The sequence below is a fragment of the Syngnathus floridae genome, chromosome 6, assembly GCF_059516105.1.
Source record: "Syngnathus floridae isolate MCC-2025c chromosome 6, RoL_Sflo_1.0, whole genome shotgun sequence".
Lineage (NCBI taxonomy): Eukaryota > Metazoa > Chordata > Actinopteri > Syngnathiformes > Syngnathidae > Syngnathus > Syngnathus floridae.
In genome coordinates, this window is record NC_142418.1 from 16,695,174 (window position 1) to 16,714,520 (window position 19,347).

Genomic DNA, 19,347 nt, shown 5'->3' on the forward strand with positions numbered 1-19,347 from the left:
GCAGTCGCGCTGGATTCTGATTGGACTACAAACCTGTCAATCAGGCTGTCGTCGAGCTGATTAAGCGGAACGTACGTGGCGCTCAGTCAATCAGCGAGTGGGCGGGGTCTGTGCTTTGTGACGCTTTCGACTCATTTGCATTTTTATTGAATATTTAATATGTTATAACTCTGGCATGACGCTAATATTATTATAGATAATAAACCGATAATGAATATAGATAATATTTTTACAGCGTTGCACAGAAGCTGGGGTCAAGAATGTATTCGTTTATATTTACTACTATTAAGATTTGTATTTATTTTCTATATTTTCGTAAATGTTCATTTATCAATGTATCAGATTTCTTTCAAGTGAGTTTTGCCTTTTATTTTCATCTCTCGTATTTTATGTTATGTTGTTTTATATTCCATATAAAGAATTATGGTATGGCACATGTCATAAAACCCTGCAAAACACGCATTAAAATAATCACACCCATACATATAGAAAAATCTATATTACGCATTTTGCATATGCTGCAATTAACACATTCATTCATTCATTCATTCATTCATTCATTCATTCATTCATTCATTCATTCATTCATTCATTCATTCAAAATGTCAGACACTCTACTATTCTATTATTGAAATAAACCAATAAAGCATGTAAGTTGTCAACTTTTTAACCATGAACAATATTTACAATTACAAACAAATTAATTATATAGTAAGTCAAAATCTAAACTTCTGTTTGGACCTTAGTGTTTTTGATTTTGTTTTTGGTCACACTTTGGGGCAAGAAACGCGGAAGTAAACTTCGTCGAACTCAATTATCCACAAGGGGGCGCTGCTAACCGGCTCTTTCACCGCGCGGTCGGTCAACTCAGTACCTCCCCCCCTCCAAAAAAAACGGGTCGTCCAACCTCCACAGGAACTGACGTCTCCGCTGTGCAAAGTGGATGGAAAAAAATGCAGCTGCGGGACAAAAATGGCTCCGAACAGCGCACCGATAAAAGGTAACAAAGTGATACATTCCCTCTCTCACTAAAATGATTAAGACCAAACTTTTTTTTTTTTTTTTGGTCAGTCGTCGCCTTGAATCGACGGCTCCTCCTCCGGGTTGGAAGCGGCCGCTTCCCGTCTGACAAAAAAAAAAAATGCTTTTCTTCCTTGTTGTGGGACAGAGGCGCTCGAGTCGTTTTTACTTTTAACAATCATTAAATTGAACTCACAACAATTCTACCGTCGTCATTGTTAAGAAAAGCGAACCGGGCGTGTGTTGAAATTCAACGTGGCTGTCGCTCTTTTATTTTGTTAGCCGCTAACTTAGCAGCCAACTCAACTTGGAAGTTCGAATCGCTCCGAAAACGAGTGTTGACAATCAACAACAACAAAACTAAATATTCTCAAAAACAGAAGTTCCTTTAACTTATGTTTTAGCATTAAGTTAAATGCCCCGTGTCAGGAATTCGTACTGGAGTGAATCAGGTGAGTGCAGGTTGTTTATCATGCAAGCTCTATTGTTGTTTGTAAAGCTTTATCAATCAGTGTCACTAGTATAATATGTAAACATCATTAGAGGCACTCCATGCTGTTTTAATTGCTTCTTTAAAATCAGATTAAAAAGTCGGTATTTAACAAAAACCTTTATTTGCTCCATTTGATGATCGTGTTGTGCTTCGAATCTTAAAAGCAAGAACAGTAAAAAAAAAAAAAAAAATCAAAATGGAAGACAGCCCTTCCTAAAAAATGCTTATATTGGCATATATGTATTATTTTAATCTAAGACATAAACATGTCAATTACTACTTTCCTTTTAGCCATTTTAGACTTGGTGAACAACTTTTGTGGACAACTATGTCTTAAATTGGGCACTAGATGATAAGCCGATAGTAATCCAGACCTTTCTATGCATCATCTTGAGAAGTTTACCTTCCTGCTTCGTGTCAATCCCCCAGTTAAAAATTTTTTTACTTTCAAGATCTTCTCCTTGCACTTTGATCCATCAAAGTGCTAACATTGGCAGTTTGGAGCTCTGATTGGAAAGCAGCAGCAGTATGTTGTCACTTTATGGAGGAAGTAAATGAGCAATGTCGCTTCCAAGTGTTTTTATTTTTTTGTTGACCTCTGCACGCATTCTCCATTTGTTTCCACTCCAGCGAGCATTCTCGGCTGCCTCCTGAATACTTAAACAGCACAGCGGCCGACAGCTCCAATGTTGTTTTAATGTCTTAAAGCGCCCCTTCCACCCCCACTTCTTTTTTTTTTGTCATATTGCAGTAGAAGCTACTTGATAGTTAGCAGCCTAGCTTAACTTTGCTAACAAGTGTATTAATACTGAGTCGGCTCGCTCCATGAATAAGAATTCTTGTGTACACTTGTAGAATAAATGTGATATATTGCATGGTGGTTATCTAAAAATAATTCTAATAAGCCAAAGAAAAACACCCAGAATGAATCCTTTTTGAATTTTAGATGCTCATTTTTTTTCCTGACTTTTGGGGTTGATGTGACAATGAATTTGACATCACATGACTTTTGAAGGCAAAATATGATGACTCCGGACTATCTCAACTTTGTTTCGACTCCCCGCCGGTGTTAGCGCAGCTGATAACACAATCTTGTTGCTGAGAGGGCGAGGGCAAGAGCGAGGGAGAGGGAGCCAGCCCTCAGGTTGCTTAGTATGCCAAATTCTTGAGGCGCACAATGGTGTGAGGCGAGCTGTGGCCCTAGCCAGCCTCCTCCACCACAATAGTGAAGGGGGGGGCATTTCGGAGTGCCTGGCAAGAGGAGGAACTTGCTCGACCCCGTGGCGAGATGAATGGCAGCTTTGAGGAGTGTGCTCTCTTGCTGAAGGTGGTGGCGGGAAGTTGTTTGACAACTATTAAGCTCCTGTGTCCTTTCATCGTAGGTGTATGAGGCTCAGCTTCGCAGTCCCGATGTAAAAAGGCGTCAAGCTCATGGCACCTCCCAGTTAACGCCATGGCCCAGATATCGAGAGGTAATGGCTTTAAGATGGATGTCCCCCAGCCTAAGGGGCTTGTGGGTAAAGAGGAAGCTCTTCGCATGGAAGAGGAGGCTTTAGCAAAGCTTCAGAGGGACAAGAGGCACACGTTCTCCTCTTCTCCCACCGGGAAGTCCTCTCCCAAGTTAAACAAGCCCAAGTCTGCAAGCGTCCCTTCCGCTTCTTCTCAACGTTTGCCCGCCGCCAAGAGACCAGAAAAGGACCTCATTGTGTTCCCCGAGACCAAGAAGCAGCCGGAGGCCAACAAGTTCAGGGACATCGATGTGGACAAGCTGACCAACAAGGAGCTGGAGAAGCTCCTGCTCGATGAAGATTTTGGGGCCAACAGTAAAGTAACCCGCCCGTCGTCGCTGCTGGGCTTTAACCTCAGCGCCTCTTATCCCGGTGGCATTACGGGTAGCTCCTCCCCTTTCCAAGGTTCCCAATGGACGCCCATCCTGTCCACGCCGTCGAGTTCGGCCGTGTCCACGCCCACCCATCAGCCGGCACCCTTGTTCCCTCCCGCCTCGTACCCCAAGCCGTTTCAGAACGGCTTCTCTCCAGCCATGTCGCCCTTCATGCCGCTGCCTGCCCAGCAAACTACTTTCTTGGCCTTCGCTCCCATCCAGCCTGCCGCCAGCGCCGCCGCCGCCATGGTGTTCCCCCCGCCGCCTGCTGTGGACCCCGAGATGGCAAAGCTCTTCGACAAGATTGCCAGCACCTCGGAATACTTGAAGAACGGCAAGTCGACCTGCACTGACTTAGATTCGGCTCCGGCGCGCCCCGCCTCCCTGGCACCCAACCCGGCGCCCCAGCAACCGGCGGCCGCGGAATCCACCGGCATCGGCCGCTTCGACTGGCTGGACCTGGACCCGCTGACCAAGCGCAAACCCGACAACGAGGAAGCGAGCACGCCGCCGGTCGACCAACCCGATGAGGCGCTGGGCGTTCCCGCCGGGGATCCCTGGGACGCCGTTTTGGAGACTGAAGAAAAAAGTAATAAGGGGGAAGCGTCCGGGTCGGCCCGGTCGCAACAGAGGAGGGCGTCGACCGGGGCCGCGGTCACCAGGAGCCACTCGCTCAACATCCCGGGAAGTTCCTCACAGCACAAAGCAAACTGTCAGGTAGGTGCACAACATCTACATCTAATCAATCACCAGTTCAGTGCTGCTTCATTTTCCAATTCAGCGGATTTTGTTGTCAATCTGTGGTTTGAAACACAAGTGAGGAATATTTAGAACATCTCCTCAGGACATCGCTGTGGGTAAAGGTTTTTTTTTTTTTTTTTTTAAATGGCCATATGTTGTTTGCTGGCAATTTTGACTTGTTTTTACAGAAACCGCCCCCCTCCCCAATACTTTTATCCAAATGAATGTAAAATCAAGAAACAGGATTATCTCGTAAAATAGCAAATCCAAACGAGTGTCAACAAGCATCTCACTTGCATCTCACTCTGTGTTCATCGCAAAGAAAACCTTTCATGGCAATACGTAAGAGGGTCGCCATGGCGACCGGCGTGTGGAATGTCCTCGACGCTCAACGCCTTCATGTCTGCTCTTAAAGTAGCACACGTTTAAATCTTGCAAAATATCCGTTTGCACTTTATAAGCCGTCTGACTCTGTGTTCGTGTTGTTAGCCAATCTCTCCAAGGTGTTTGCCTAATTTAAGTTTAGTTCCTCTACTTTTTTTTTTTTAAAGCTCTTAAAATGGCTCCCACTCTTAACCTAAGTGTGCATCCATCCAAACAACGCCGCTCCCTTCGGAGTTCGTCCAAGTGCGATAATGGTTCCCCCCCCTCCCCTCCCTTCGGATGTGTCAGCAAAATTTTAGGACATACCCCAAACACACTGAAGCGTGTTCCCGCTTGCCTTTCCGCCTTCTTGTTGATCTTTATCCACTCGGGCAATTTAATCTTCAATTCGGCGCAGGTTGTTGCCGTCGAGACGGAGGTACAATGAACCATGTGAACTCCTCGACTTGCAGGACCACCTCAGCGCTTTTGATCTTTTTTTATTTCATGCTCTAATTGCAGTGCACTTAGCACAGTGGATGCTTTGGCTGTTGCCGTGCCGGAGATGGCAACAGTAGGAGCCCCGAGTCTCCTGACGGAACCTTTCATTTGGTTTACTGACCGAAAGAATTTCCTCACATATGAAGTGGAACGTGTTTTAATTTTTTTATTTTATTTATTTAAGCGTGTCCTTTGAAGATTTAACTCCAAAATCATACCACACGCTCACTTCCCGTTCGAAAGAGGAAGCTTGCGTGGTGAACTTGCAACACCACTTACCCACATCGATTGTAAACACGAGGCAGACGCCATTGTTTTTGTGTGATCGGCGGCAGCACGCCAAAATGATAGCGGTCATGATAGCGGTCAACTACGAAAGGTCAAAGGAAGGTCAAAATAGTCACTGAACCAGAGCGGTTTTGCATTTTAAGAAATTCCGCTCTTAAATTGACCACAATTTGCCATAGCAGCTGTTAAAAATGACATTTTTTGTGGTCACTGTTTTTTTTTTTCCAAAAAAAGTTCCACTTTCTGGTCATGACAGTGCGCAATTTGTCACATTCCAACTGGCGGTGTGAACACGAGCCTTTCTCACGGTCGGTCCGCCGTCTTCGCGCTGCCCGCCCGGCATCACAGCGATGAAAAGGCAGAAAAGGCTTTTTAACCAACGTGGGAATCACATGAGCGCCCCCAACAAAGGGCGGCCTGTCTCACCGCACTGTTTATTTGTTTGAATCAGCCTTTTTTTTTTTTTTTTTTTTGCTTACTATGTGCCGCTCGTGATAAAAGCACAGGGCAATTTATATAAATATTGCCAGCTCAGCAAATGCGCCGCCACGAGAAGGTCAAATCTACATCGGTGGAAAACGCAAAAATATTTGTGAATGACCTTTGACCTCCATTATGTTTTCCCCCCACCTTGAAGCTCATCAAAGCGCTTTATCTCACATAATTATCCGCCATCAAATACAAGAACAAAAGAATCGGCGGCTGACGACAAAAATATTTCACGGGGGTCACTACGAACCGGATGACCTGATGTTCAAGTATTTCAGGAAGTCTCGTCAGTGTTATTGTGACACACTTGCCGCCCGACAAGCGCTTTGGTGAGACGATTCCGACGGGAGGAAACGACGATTACGTCCACATTCCAAGCATTTCTCTCTCTCCCTTCACTTCTTCTCCTTCTCCTCCTCCTCGCCAGAACTGATGTCAGTCACACTTTTCCCCTAAGCCGTGACTGAGCACTTTGCCGAGTCGCGCTAAGCATTTCCTGTGCCACGGGAAGTGCATTCCTCCCGTCAGACAGTCCCGTAAAATAGTACAAAGTGTTACTTCCATTTCCCGGCAGTAAGACGCTTATCTCGCAAGTGTGTGCGTGCTCCAGAAAACCCCTTTCCGGATTTGTCCCCATCACAAATAAATCATGCCCTCCGCCATTTTGAACGGAAAAATAAGATGTCATTTGATTCATACACCGTCAACATTCCTGGAATTAAAACCTCGAAGGATGACGTCAGAGCGATTGTGTTTGAAATGTCTCATCTGGCGTGTTCTTCTTCAGTGTCTTTCAAATTATTATTTTTTTTTTTGCACAATCAGGACAAGGGTAGAGGAAAGGGTCTACTGAAGAACGATGCCCTGGAAACGGAAGATGCTCAGAACCTGGAGGTGGTGGCTTTCTGCAAAGATGTTGCGAGGTACCATGTCCGGGCAACATTATAAATTTACACGACACAGCTTTCGAATTTTGGTCCTCCTCTTGCAGCATTCGCTCCAAATTCCCTCACGGCGACACGTCCACCAACCCCGGCTACTTCCGTAGTCCCGTGATCGCCCAGAGGGACGTCGGAGGAGACGGCACCAGCTGCTCCGTGAAGGTGTCCATCGAGATCTCCGACTCTCAGCAGCCTGTGACCTTCACCTGTGACGGTAAGGAAAATTGTTTTCGTGTCCTCAAGGCATTTATTATTTTCAGGTTAAGTCAATATATTTTTTTTTGGCCTACTTCTCATCATTCTGCCTCTGCTGACTTGGAATGGGCTTTTCTTTCGCGAGCTCACACAAGCTGCTGCAGCACATCTTGAAAACCTTTTTGGCGCGGCGCATCGTGTCTTACCCTCAATGTGAGCTCCGATTCCAGGCTGAAACAAAATAGCCTCCATTCCTCTGGTGGGTGGAGGGCTGTTATTACTGGATCCGGGGTGGTCTCCAGTAAATTTCACTTAATTTTTCTTTTTGGGGAAAAGCCTTATCCCTCTTTGTGTCCATACACAGCCATTTTAAGACGCTAACGTAGCAAAATTAGCTTCTTTGTGTCAATGAACTACAAGCTATGCCATTAAGAGACTTCAACAACACACTTTAACCCGAGACCAGGTTTGGATTATGAGCCCGTTTAAAACATGCGGACTTGAGCAGGTTCGCCGATCACAATGTCTGCCATCTATCGCATATATTCCGCCATTCTGACGAGAACTCGATAAACATGGCGGACCGCAAAGTATCCCACCGGAAAGCTTCTGGATTTCCTCAAGCATTCCAATATGAAAGTGGAAATTGAAAGTGAGGCCTCCACCAAGGCAGTCAGAGCCATTTATTTCCCCCATCATCAGTCTTTTTTTTTTTTTCACAGTGAATTCTCCGGTGGAGCTCCTGATCAGTCAGACCCTCTGCTGGGTCCACGACGACCTGGACCAGGTGGACTTCTCCAGCTACCTCCTCAAAGTGTGCGGCAGGGAGGAAGTGCTGCAGAAGTGAGCTCTTTGGCCGTCATTCCATTTCACCTCCGTGTTCATAAGCGGCCATTTGTGCTTACGCTCGGCGTAACCTCGCATCTGTGTTGTCCCCGCGTCGCAGTAAACACAGCCTGGGCAGCCATGAGTACGTCCAGAACTGCAGGAAGTGGGAGAATGAGATCACATTACAGCTTCTGTCTCACTCCACCATGAGACGGGACTTGGCTCGCACTGTAAGTCATTTCCATGTCCACTCAGATGTCCTCTTTAACCGCTTTCCCAGCCCGGCCAGTCATCCTCATTTTCAATCCGGCGAACCCGCACACGAGTTTTTTTTTTTTTGACCCTCACAATCAGCTGCTTAATCGTTCTTGTTTCCGTGGCAACTCAGGTGGATGATGACAACGCATCCATCAACTTGGAGAGACATCTAAGCTACGTGGAGAGACCATTCAAGGAGACCGCCACTAGGTACGTGGGATGATGTAATCCTGGAAATGGAGTTTTTGAAAATGTCATATATTATACATGGACATCACTTCCCTTTTTATTTCTTCTGCTGCTAGACAAGGCCTCATTGACTACCTAGAAGGTTATCACAACCAAGTTAACATCTGCCTACAAGATGAGGTAACAAAGTCCATGTCATCTCTCGAGTCCACTTTTGCAACACACGCTAGCACAGGATGTTCCTCCAAGCCGATTTTTCACACATCTGCATCTCTAAATTCAGAGTACCCAGTACAAGACCGTGGACCGGGTGGTGCAGACGGTGAAAAACTTCTGCTGCGCTCTGGACGAGGTGGAGACTCAGGCTGTGGCCGAAGCCATCAAAAGGCTGCGACACTCCGTCAATCTGCCGAGGACGCGCTCGCCAATGGTGGGCTTTAAAACACTCGCGTCGTATTTGCCGGTGTGTATGTGGTCCTTAAAAATGAACTTCTGTTTTAGTTGGGGTCCCCATCATCTGGGCAGACTGCAAACGGTAAGAACCGTATTTGGTGCATTCATTTTTTTTTGTCTTAATCGGTAAGATGTCTTCATTTGTTACATTTACATAAATTAGCGATTATTTTAATTGGTTAATTGGAACAGTTAGTCTGAATCCACCTTTACCTCCTCATCAGGTCACGCCAGCCCAGTGGACGAGAGCATGGCGCTGCTCACCCAGGCCGTGTACGACTTAGCCAAGCTCTACCTGCGCTCCTTCTGCGCGCCGTCCGCCTCCTTCTGCTCGCCCTCGCACAACGGAGACACGGCCGAGAAGGTGCAGTGCAGCAAAGAAGCCTCCGGAACGACGGACCATCTCCAGTTCACTCTCTTTGCCCTGCACGGCATCCCGGCCAACTGGGTCAGCAGGTAAAACACAGACGTGATCGTCCCGTACGGATTTAGATGAGGGAAGATAAAAAACTCGTTTTCAAAGAACACACATCAAAAAAACAAGCTCCACACAGCTTGTTTTTCCACTCCAGTGTCGGATTTCAACCTGGCTTTATCTCCTGACTGCACGAGTGCGTGCCTGGAACGAACATGGACACATTTTCCATTCCCAACTCTTGTCGCGCGTCTGTAATCACAAAACTGTGTCTTTCTGCACAGAAAATTTGTGTGCTAACTATTTTATTCGGAGAGAGAAAAAAAAAAAAGCTACTTCAGAAACACAAGTGTGATGTTACAAAATAACTCCAATGCCTATCAAATTAGAGTCTCCGCTTGAAGCCAATGAAATCTCATGGCACACTGCCAAACAAAAAAAAACATCCTAAAAATGATGATCTCATCTTACTTTACTCTCAAATGTATTTATTCGCTGTTAAGTCCGTTTTTAACTAACCCTAACCATGAAAACTACGATCCTTTTTTTTTTTTCTCTCTAGTATTTCATCCCTCCGTAGCAATTTTCCTCCTAATAACCGGCTTCTGCAAACTCGCTGCCCGGATTTATTTCGAGCCGGTGGCAAACGTCGTCACTGTTTTTTCCATCCGCATGCGACTTAGCAGACATTTTTGTCGAGTGATGCTCTCTTGTTGAGGTCACGTTGAGTTTGGCTTGTGTGTCATCCATCTGCTTGGGCCACAGGGCGAGTGACGGAGCCGCCAACGCAGATGGCACAGAGCGCGAGGCTTGCCTGTTTCTAACACGGATCTCGAATCAATTTGCGTTTCACAAATCGAATTAAAAAAAGCGTAAAAATGTAAAAAAAAAAAACAGTCTAACAGTAATGAAAATGCAATCTTCAGAATACTCGTCTACAAGTTGCTGCACCCACACACCTGTTAAATTTAGACTTGTTCCTCATTCTCGGGAGAGCGTGGGCACGCCTGGATGTCAAAGAGAAACCAAAAGAACCTTTGCGCAGGTCTTTTATCCGACTGCAAAATGGTGCGTCGAGGCCACATTTGTCTTCCCATTAAAGATTCAACAAAAGCGACCCATTCATCTTGCATAATGTCGTGTTTTTGCGCCTCACAGTTACGAGAAATACTTCCTGGTGTGTTCCCTCACCCACAACGGCAAGAACCTCTTCAAGCCGGTCCAGTCCAAGCGAGTCGGCACGTACAAAAGCTACTTCTACCACATCAAATGGGACGAGATGTAAGTGACCCATCGCGGGCTTTTATTTACCACGACAGCAACTAAATCATCTTCCAATTTTTTTTTTTTGGGTGAAGAATTCATTTCCCCATCGCCGTGGCGGTGCTTCCCCTGGAGTCCATCTTGGGCCTGACCCTGTACGGTGTCCTCAACCAGAATGCCGGAGGCTCCCCGGACTCCAACAAACAGAGGAAGGCCCCGGAGATGCTGGGGAAAGTTTCCATGCCGCTATTTGACTTCAGACGGTAGGAAGAGAAGCAATTCAAGTCCTCAACCCTGCACAGGCAGATGATTCGAAACCGGTTCTGCTTCTCAGGGTTCTCGCCAGGGGCACCCGGCTGTTGTGTTTGTGGACGTCATTACAGGGAGGCGTTGCTGGTTCTGCAGGCGGCCGCAAAAGGATGTCTGCGGAGAGAATTGTGCTGCAGGTCAGTAGTTTTTTTTTTTTCGAGGTTGCTCGACAAAGATTTATTTATTTACGATCAACTTGAGACTGACTTGCGAGTGTCACCGACAGGTGGATTTCCCCAACTCTGCGCTGGATGTTTTGTATGTGGGACCTCTGGAACCTGCCACTTCAGAGCCAAGTCCAAAAGAGGAGCTTGATCGCGACCTCCGACGCAAACTGGAGAAGATCTGCAGCCGAGCGTCCAATTTTGGGTAAAGAGTATTTTAAAATAACAAAAAATATCCTATTATCCACTCCCTCTGCCCAAAATCACAACTGGCACATCAACACAGAGCGCTTTCTTATCGAGCCCGCGCTCGCCCGCCCGCAACCGCTTCTTTGCCATTTGTGTCGCCGTCCCGTGTGGGCACAAGGCTTTTGTGTTTGCCCTCTTTGTGTTTTGGTGCTCGCCTGATCCTTGGAGAGCAGCAAATATCGTATACAAAGAGGTCATCTGTCGACCAGTGCGTAGGGTCAACTCAATATCATCAAAGTTGGATTTATTCTAATGCAAAATATTTCAACTATCATGGCATCATTAAACTTCTTTGAATGTAATATGGAGGATGGAGCAGGGAGGATTGTAATACAGTCCTGACATGTGGGCCTCCTCCAACAGGCTAAGGCGGGCAGACCACCAGCTCCTCTGGGACCACCGACTCCATTGCCGGCGGGATCACCCCAGCAGCTTGCCCAAGGTGTTGGCCAGTGCGCCCAGTTGGGATTGGGCCAGCATGGCCCACATCCATTCCTTGCTGCACCACTGGCCCCCGCTGCCTCCCGTCACTGCGCTGGAACTGCTCGACTCCAAGTATGAGCCGTTTCCTTGTTTATGATTCGATCGTAATTGTGGCAAGTCCTCAAATGTGTGCGTGTGCAGGTTTGCTGACACCGAGGTCAGGCGGGTGGCCGTCAGCTGGGTTGAGAAGAGTACCGATGACGAGCTGGCGGACTACCTACCGCAGTTGGTGCAGGTACGGGAGACACACAACGCACGCCCGTTTAACAATTTCGCTCCTCACCTTCTTGGATTTCCCCCCCATCGCAGGCTTTGAAGTTCGAGTGTCACCTCAAGAGTGCCCTCGTCATGCTGCTGCTTTCCCGGGCGCTCGGCAACATCAATATCGCACACTACCTCTACTGGTGAGCGACACACGCACTTTTATTTGCGGCAAATATTGAAACTTTTTTTTTTTTTCGTTGAAAGGCTGCTCAAGGACGCCGTGCAGGATGCGGCGTGGGGACGGCGTTACGAGCGCGTGCTCGGCGCCCTGCTGTGCCTGTGCGGGACCAAACTGCGGGCCGAGCTGGAGAAACAAACCCAGCTGGTCACGCTGCTCGGGGCCGTGGCCGAGAGGGTGAGACAGGCCGGCGGGTCCACGAGACAGGTCAGTTTGTCTTTCTGCTCGCCTGTCGCTGAGACAATGGAGATCTCCACGCTTTGTCGCCAATGTCTTATGCCGATGTGTGTGCACGTGTGTGTGTTCAGGTGGCTCTTCTTGAAGGTCTTGAAACCGTTCAGAACTTTTTCCAGAGAAGTCGTTGCCGTCTTCCCCTCTTCCCCAGTCTGGTGGCCAAGGAACTCAACATCAAAGTAACACACACACACGCGCATGGGGAATATTTATTGGGGGGGGCGGGGTTTGCTTGAATGTAAAATAAATAAAGTCCTAACTTGTTTGTGTGGGCAGGCCTGCTCCTTCTTCAACTCCAATGCTCTTCCTCTCAAGCTGGCTCTGGTTAATGCTGACCCGCTAGGAGAGGAGATCAATGTTATGTTCAAGGTACAACAAAGAAACGTGCGCAAACAGTGTTTCAAACATCTCATCCCTGCTTCTTGCTACCATTGGGGTCATGAGAACGAAGTATTGTTGATTGAGCACTGCTCCCTCTGGTGGCCAAAAGTTGAAATGACAGCGTCATTTGTCTAACTGGCCTTTTCACACAGTTTTTTTTTTTTTTTTTATGTTCAACGCAAGGCTTTATTGTTCATTTCCCTCTTCAGGTCGGAGAAGATCTCAGACAGGACATGTTGGCGCTGCAGATGATTCGCATCATGGACCGCATCTGGCTGCAGGAAGGACTGGACCTTCGCATTGTCAACTTCAAATGCATCTCCACTGGCAAGGACAAAGGTACCAAACATCTACAAACCCTCGCAGTGGAAATCCGTTTTCAAGGCCTCTTAAAAGTTTCAAATTTGCGGTGTCGTCACCAGGCATGGTGGAGCTGGTGCCGTCCTCCGACACTCTGAGGAAAATCCAGGTGGAGTATGGCGTCACCGGCTCCTTTAAGGACAAACCGTTGGCCGAGTGGCTGCGCAAGTACAACCCCGCCGAGGACGAGTACGAGAAGGTAAATCAGGAGATCCTTCTGCAGTCATACTTTGTTTCATATTGTGGGATACTTTGAAACTGTTGCACGTCACGGAAGGTTGGCTTTCAGTTTGGAAATTGGTTGTGGCGTCACTAATGATCTCTCGCTCGCAGGCATCCGAGAACTTCATCTACTCTTGTGCCGGCTGCTGCGTGGCCACCTACGTGCTGGGCATCTGCGACCGGCACAATGACAACATCATGCTGCGCTCCACGGGCCACATGTTCCACATCGACTTTGGCAAGTTCCTCGGTCACGCTCAGATGTTTGGCAGCTTCAAAAGGTGACAGTGAAGCCCTCACGCCTTTGATTGAATTGCCATTTGGTTTCCATCTGATGAGTTTGCATTCTTTTGGATTGTTTCTTTGTTTCGCCAGGGACCGAGCACCGTTTGTGCTGACCTCTGACATGGCGTACGTCATTAACGGCGGCGAGCGTCCCACCAGTCGCTTCCAGCTGTTTGTCGACCTCTGCTGCCAGGCTTACAACCTCATTCGCAAGCACTCCAGCCTTTTCCTCAACCTGCTATCACTGGTAAACACTTATTGTCATTATCATTGTTGTTATGGCAACGGTCGAGGTGCCCTTGAGCAAGTCCAAGTTGATTGTATGTTAATGGTTTCATGAATCCGACCTTTTCAAAATCTGTCCTCATTTTGAAATGCGTTGACCTCGTTCCGTCTCAGATGACGTCATCAGGGCTTCCAGAGCTGACCGGCTCCCAGGACCTGAAGTACGTTTATGACGCGCTGCAGCCGCACAACACTGACGCAGAGGCCACCATCTTCTTCACCCGGTATGTTGACCCCTGACCTTCAGAATAATTATAGAATTATTTGGCATTATTCCTCTAATATTGATGCGTCACATCTTCAACCGGGCTCGCTAAATCCAGCCTATATAAGGAATTGTATCCACTAGATGGCAGCATATACCTTTGCAAAATGATGTTTTCGCTCGCCAAAGCGGTTGCGTAAGGTCAAGTAGAAAATTACACGTTATGTTTCCGAATTCATAACATCGCCGCAGACTGATCGAGTCCAGCCTGGGCAGCGTGGCCACCAAGTTCAACTTCTTCATCCACAACTTGGCCCAGCTCCGCTTCTCGGGTCTGCCGGCCAACGACGAGCCCATCCTGTCCTTCTCGCCCAAGACATACACCTTAAAGCAGGACGGACGCATCCTCAACGCCTCCATCTTCTCATTCCAGAAGAGATACAACCCTGACAAACACTATGTGAGTTTTTTTTTTTTTCTTTCTTGTAGTTATTGGATTTCTGTTTAATTATTAAACTTGTTTTCCCTCTCTCCCTCTCTGGAATTGCTCAGACGTATGTGGTGAGGTTGCTCAGGGAAGGGCAGAACGAGCCCCAGTTTGTCTTTCGCACTTTTGATGAGTTTCAGGAGCTCCACAACAAACTCACTATCCTCTTCCCCCTCTGGAAGCTTCCAAGGTATGGCCCTACAAGTGGCATTTTGCGTTTCATTCTTTTTTTTTTTGGTGTGGAGGAAACCAGAGAACATACTGTGACATTGAAAGACTCAGATGAACTCATAAAAATGGGATCATAGCAACTTCCTAAATCTTTTGAGAGAAAAAAAGGCTTAGTAGAAAGTCACCCAGCACCCTCGTGTGGATGAAATGTGAACTGCAGATAGAATAATTACTTCTTGATGATTTGTACACGTGATGTTTTTCTCACCAGTTTCCCCAGTAAAATGGTGCTAGGCCGCACGCACATCAAGGAGGTGGCCGCTAAGAGGAAGCTGGAGCTGAACAACTACATCCACAACTTGATGAGAAGCTCAGCTGAGGTCACACAGGTACATATACGCACACACGCGTGTCAGTAAAATATCACCTAGTGTGATCTAATCAGACGTTCCTTCTCGTCTAGTGCGACTTGATCTACACCTTCTTTCATCCGGTGGCACGGGATGACAAGACGGAAGGTTTAGATGCGACCCAAAGAGCTCCTGGTAAGGAGATGCAGAAGAGTAGCCTTTATTCTGTATCTATGAGATACTTCATCTTACGCTGTTGCAGAACCCCCGTTGAGTCCAACGTCGGGCCGCGTGGAAGGCGAGATCAAGCTGTCCATCTCGTACAGGAACAGCAACCTCTTCATCATGGTCATGCACATCCGAGATCTGGTAAACACTCGCAACAGACAACGTGCTGCTCCATGTTCCTTCTCTTAGCCTTCATGTTTTCATTTCAGGTGTCTGAAGAAGGGACGGATCCAAACCCGTACGTGAAGACGTACCTGCTCCCGGATCCACACAAGACCTCCAAGCGCAAGACCAAGATCTCGAGAAAGACTCGGAACCCCACCTTCAATGAAATGGTTAGAAAAAACAAGATTAGGTTGAAAATCACTTTTGGTAAATTGCTTATACATCATGAAATGATTTTGCTCCACAGTTGGTGTACAGCGGCTACAGCAAGGAGACGTTGGGCCTCCGCGAGCTGCAACTCAGCGTGCTGAGTGCCGAGTCACTCCGCGAGAACTACTTTCTGGGTGGCATCACGCTGCGCCTCAAAGACTTTGACCTGGGCAAGGAGACGGTCAAGTGGTACAAGCTCGCTGCCGTGCCCTACTTCTAAAAAAAAAAAAAAAAAAAAAAAAGCCACCTGGATTGTTTCTGTGACAAAACAATCGCCGCTTCCTTTTTTTGTCTCTCCTCCTAATAACAATGAGATGTAATGTTTTGTACATTTTGATATTAGAGGACCAAAACTTTCACAAGAGTAAATATAAATATATAGAGAGAGATAGACACATTTATTTTTTAAGGACTAGAAACAAGGGTTGTTCTTCTTTTTTTTTTTTTTTAACATGTTCTCCTTCCTTAGGGGGCTTCACATTTTGCTGCTTTAACCGCAAAACACTTTGGGATGGTTTCACTAGCCGGATTTAAGGTTATAAACTACCGGATTCTACCTGAAGGTGTTAAGTTTGCGGTAGACATTTGGGTAGTTGAACCCACCAGATTTCAAATAATCAATTACAAGACCCTAGAAATGTCAAGTTTGCTGTTTTATCGCAGCTTTTCAGGTCATTTGACAGGAAATTCCCGGTATTGCAATAAAACAGTCCCCCCCCCATTAAAATGTGCCAAATTTAGCTAAATACAGCAGCACGAACTTACCACTCAAACAGGTGCCTTAGTGACGGCTCACAATCTCTTATAATAATGCGGCCTTACTGTTTTAATAACCACCTCACAAGGAAGATGTATTGTGGAAATTTTTTTGCAAGGTTGTTGTTTTTTTATGGTCAAAGTGGGCGTCCACTAATTGCACACTCGCTGGTGTTAATGGCAAGACAGCACACTTTGGGGAGTTTGCGACTTCACTTGCAGTGCCTACATGTCTATTTGCAATGTTCCGGGTTTCTCCCGTTCAGCACTTTTTACCCTCTCATAGAAAGAAATAAAGGGAACAAGAAAACTCACAATAAAGAAATTAATCAAGTTTTCCATGACATGCAAATGTGTTCACATGACAATGATGACCATTGGTGAAAAAAGTGAAACTAATGATAATTAATCCCATTTTGGTTCACTCTAGTGCTGTATAAAGAGAGCATTTGTGTTAACACGGCCAGTTATTTATTATTAATTGGTAACTTGTACCTTCACTCCTCAATGGCACAGTGTGTGGACTTTAATCCCTCTTTCCTAAAGCAAATTAAATGTTTTTTGGAACGAATGGAAAGTTGTCTCTTGAGTTTTTGCCTGCGTAATAGTGTTTTATGATCACATTGTTGCTGGAATATAAATCTATTTTTTTTGGTGGAAGAATTTTTCTAGGTTATTTCAGGAGTTGACATAAAATCAAGAGGGTCAGGTGCTCATATTGATGTACAGCAACGTTTTTGTAATATAAAAATTATATTTTATTATATTTATATATAATGAATTCTTTACTAATTTAATGTCTATTTTGAAGTAAGGTGAGGAATTTAAAGTCAAATTCAACCCGAAAGATTTTTTTAACTAATTTGATTTTTTTTGCGTCATTCTTTGCCCAATTACGTCACATCCGGCGGAAACGCAAAGCCCCATTTTCTGTCTCGTGTGCGGCCTCTCTTCCTCTACCGCCATCATGGGTCGCATGCACGCTCCCGGGTAAACGCCGAGTTTTGCCTTTAAAGTTACTTTTTCACCTTCACAGGCTAACTCTGACGACTCGAAAGCGAATTTAAGCATGTAACGAGCGACAGTTGGCCAACTCAGACGCATTAAAACGGTTCTAGAAGGTAGAAAAAGGATGAAGCAGACACGCCATTGGCCGTCTGTTAGCTTCGTGCTAGTTGTAGTTAGCCGATGCTACTAGAACATTGAACGCTCAAGTTGATCAACTTGATTTATGTAAAGTACACGACAGCACTAGTATTCTTCTCATTTACCGTAGTGTTATAGAAATCATGTCATGGGGTAAACCATAATTGTTGTCATAGTGTCGTTTAGAATGGTCTTCTCAAGCGAGCAGTTAATGCGATGCTAGTCGAGCTAACGTGGAATTCTGCACAGTACATTGACAGTTAAATTATATTTTCTTTCCCCGACAGAAAGGGCTTATCCCAGTCAGCTCTGCCGTACAGACGCAGTGTCCCAACCGTGAGTCCAACACTTTTGCATGCAAACGATTTGACTATTTCATATCACGATAAAAAAAACACCAATATTGTCAACCACACAGCTTAATTGCCCAAGTCATATTTCATTGATTTTAGGAAAACAACTTTTTTGCACACTTAACTTAATGTTATATAAAAAAGCTGCAGCCTAATTGGTGGATAAGTGAAAGAAAGGTCTAATAAAAACTAGCAATGTGTTTTCCAAAAATATTGAAATATGACTTTGGACTATCATCCTATGTAGCCAACGATAAACTCAAATTATGGGACTATGTATTGAATAATTCCAATTGCAATAAAAGGTAATAGCAGCTAATTTGTCACCACAAGCTACTATTTAATCCTGTTTGAGATGTGAGTGTAAAGTATACGCTATAATACATTTTTCCCTTTTTACAGTGGCTGAAGCTGACATCCGATGACGTTAAAGAGCAGATTTTCAAGCTGGCCAAAAAGGGCTTGACCCCCTCTCAAATTGGTAAATCAACTGGACATCGTCGCTTCGTTTATTTTAGCACGCATGGTCATTGTTTTTATGGGAGCATTTAAATATTATTTGTGTATGAGGTGCCGTGTATGTTAAACATAATATACAATGTTACAAAATGCAAACTGCATTGTGGTAAATTACATTTATTAACTTTTTTGTTGTGTTCTCTTCCCCTTTAGGTGTGATTCTGAGGGACTCCCACGGTGTGGCTCAGGTCCGTTTTGTCACGGGCAACAAGATCCTGAGGATCCTCAAGTCTAAGGGCCTGGCTCCTGACCTCCCCGAGGACCTGTACCACCTCATCAAGAAGGCCGTGGCCGTCAGGAAGCATCTGGAGAGAAACAGAAAGGTACCGCATGCAAAAACCGCTCGATTGTTCAATTCAATTCTTGATTATTTTGTGTTTGTCCACGTGCAGGACAAGGATGCCAAGTTCCGCCTGATTCTCATCGAGAGCCGAATCCACAGGCTGGCCCGCTACTACAAGACCAAGAGAGTTCTGGCCCCCAACTGGAAGTAGTACGTATTCAGTCGCCTTTGGCTTTATTCTACATTTGAGTCGTGGCACAATTTCATTGTCCTGCTTTCCCTCATCTGGAGAGTTGTGATATTTCTGTTGTGCTAGAGTGAAACTTGGAGGTAAATTAGCAGAGCGGCTTGTTGTGTCACCTCTGCCAGTCCCCTTCGTACAAGATTAATTGTTCATATCAATGTATGCTTTTGTCAGTGGATATGATTTTGTAAGCATTGTTTAACAACTCTGTTTTTTTCCTTCTGTTCGCAGTGAGTCTTCTACAGCTTCTGCTCTGGTGGCATAAAAGCTTTTTTTTTTCAAATAAATGAAAGTTCAAATATGAACCTACCTTTGCCCTTTTTTTCATTTTCATTTCTTTATTCATTGAAATAATTTTATTCAGCACAGGGACATTTTATAGAAAGATTTTTGTGGAGTATATTTTTTATTGTCACAAGATGGTTTGGACAATGTTTAATTACTGTATTCTATAACAGCCCAGCTTTTTTTCTTGGGTTAAATTTCTAATGTCAATA

At 45.6% G+C, this 19,347-nt stretch overlaps 2 protein-coding genes and 1 non-coding gene across 3 annotated transcripts; all 3 read left to right on the plus strand.

Moving 5' to 3' along the window:
- The first annotated feature begins 862 nt into the window (after window positions 1-862).
- pik3c2a (phosphatidylinositol-4-phosphate 3-kinase, catalytic subunit type 2 alpha) lies at window positions 863-16,882 on the plus strand. The gene is made up of 33 exons (XM_088378962.1): window positions 863-1,000; window positions 2,896-4,112; window positions 6,603-6,700; window positions 6,769-6,932; window positions 7,636-7,756; window positions 7,860-7,971; window positions 8,130-8,209; window positions 8,305-8,368; window positions 8,472-8,618; window positions 8,690-8,723; window positions 8,866-9,097; window positions 10,215-10,337; window positions 10,415-10,582; window positions 10,654-10,765; window positions 10,855-10,997; window positions 11,405-11,596; window positions 11,666-11,759; window positions 11,834-11,928; window positions 11,993-12,173; window positions 12,275-12,379; window positions 12,477-12,569; window positions 12,791-12,920; window positions 13,004-13,140; window positions 13,275-13,444; window positions 13,539-13,695; window positions 13,848-13,957; window positions 14,191-14,398; window positions 14,491-14,615; window positions 14,868-14,985; window positions 15,060-15,141; window positions 15,209-15,315; window positions 15,384-15,509; window positions 15,587-16,882. The coding sequence occupies exons 2-33, from the start codon at window positions 2,967-2,969 to the stop codon at window positions 15,767-15,769; spliced, it is 5,157 nt and encodes a 1,718-aa protein (XP_088235088.1). The 5' UTR covers window positions 863-1,000; window positions 2,896-2,966; the 3' UTR covers window positions 15,770-16,882.
- A 365-nt stretch (window positions 16,883-17,247) lies between these two features.
- On the plus strand, window positions 17,248-19,155 carry rps13 (ribosomal protein S13). The gene is made up of 6 exons (XM_088379410.1): window positions 17,248-17,295; window positions 17,739-17,787; window positions 18,207-18,285; window positions 18,477-18,646; window positions 18,716-18,816; window positions 19,082-19,155. Exons 1-6 carry the CDS (start codon window positions 17,273-17,275, stop codon window positions 19,113-19,115), a joined length of 456 nt encoding a protein of 151 aa, XP_088235536.1. The 5' UTR covers window positions 17,248-17,272; the 3' UTR covers window positions 19,116-19,155.
- On the plus strand, window positions 18,860-18,991 carry LOC148396934 (small nucleolar RNA SNORA19). Its single transcript, XR_015859290.1, has one exon. It is a non-coding gene; the product is annotated as a small nucleolar RNA SNORA19 (small nucleolar RNA).
- Window positions 19,156-19,347: the final 192 nt, after the last annotated feature.

Excerpts from the sequence above, each read along its gene's own strand:
- pik3c2a (XM_088378962.1), top strand. The coding sequence starts at position 2,967 with ATGGCCCAGATATCGAGAGGTAATGGCTTTAAGATGGATGTCCCCCAG. Across the intron at positions 8,369-8,471 it reads ACATCTGCCTACAAGATGAG|AGTACCCAGTACAAGACCGT; the intron begins GTAACAAAGTCC and ends CTCTAAATTCAG. Across the intron at positions 14,986-15,059 it reads GCTCAGCTGAGGTCACACAG|TGCGACTTGATCTACACCTT; the intron begins GTACATATACGC and ends CTTCTCGTCTAG.
- rps13 (XM_088379410.1), top strand. The coding sequence starts at position 17,273 with ATGGGTCGCATGCACGCTCCCGG. Across the intron at positions 18,286-18,476 it reads CTTGACCCCCTCTCAAATTG|GTGTGATTCTGAGGGACTCC; the intron begins GTAAATCAACTG and ends CTTCCCCTTTAG. Across the intron at positions 18,647-18,715 it reads ATCTGGAGAGAAACAGAAAG|GACAAGGATGCCAAGTTCCG; the intron begins GTACCGCATGCA and ends GTCCACGTGCAG.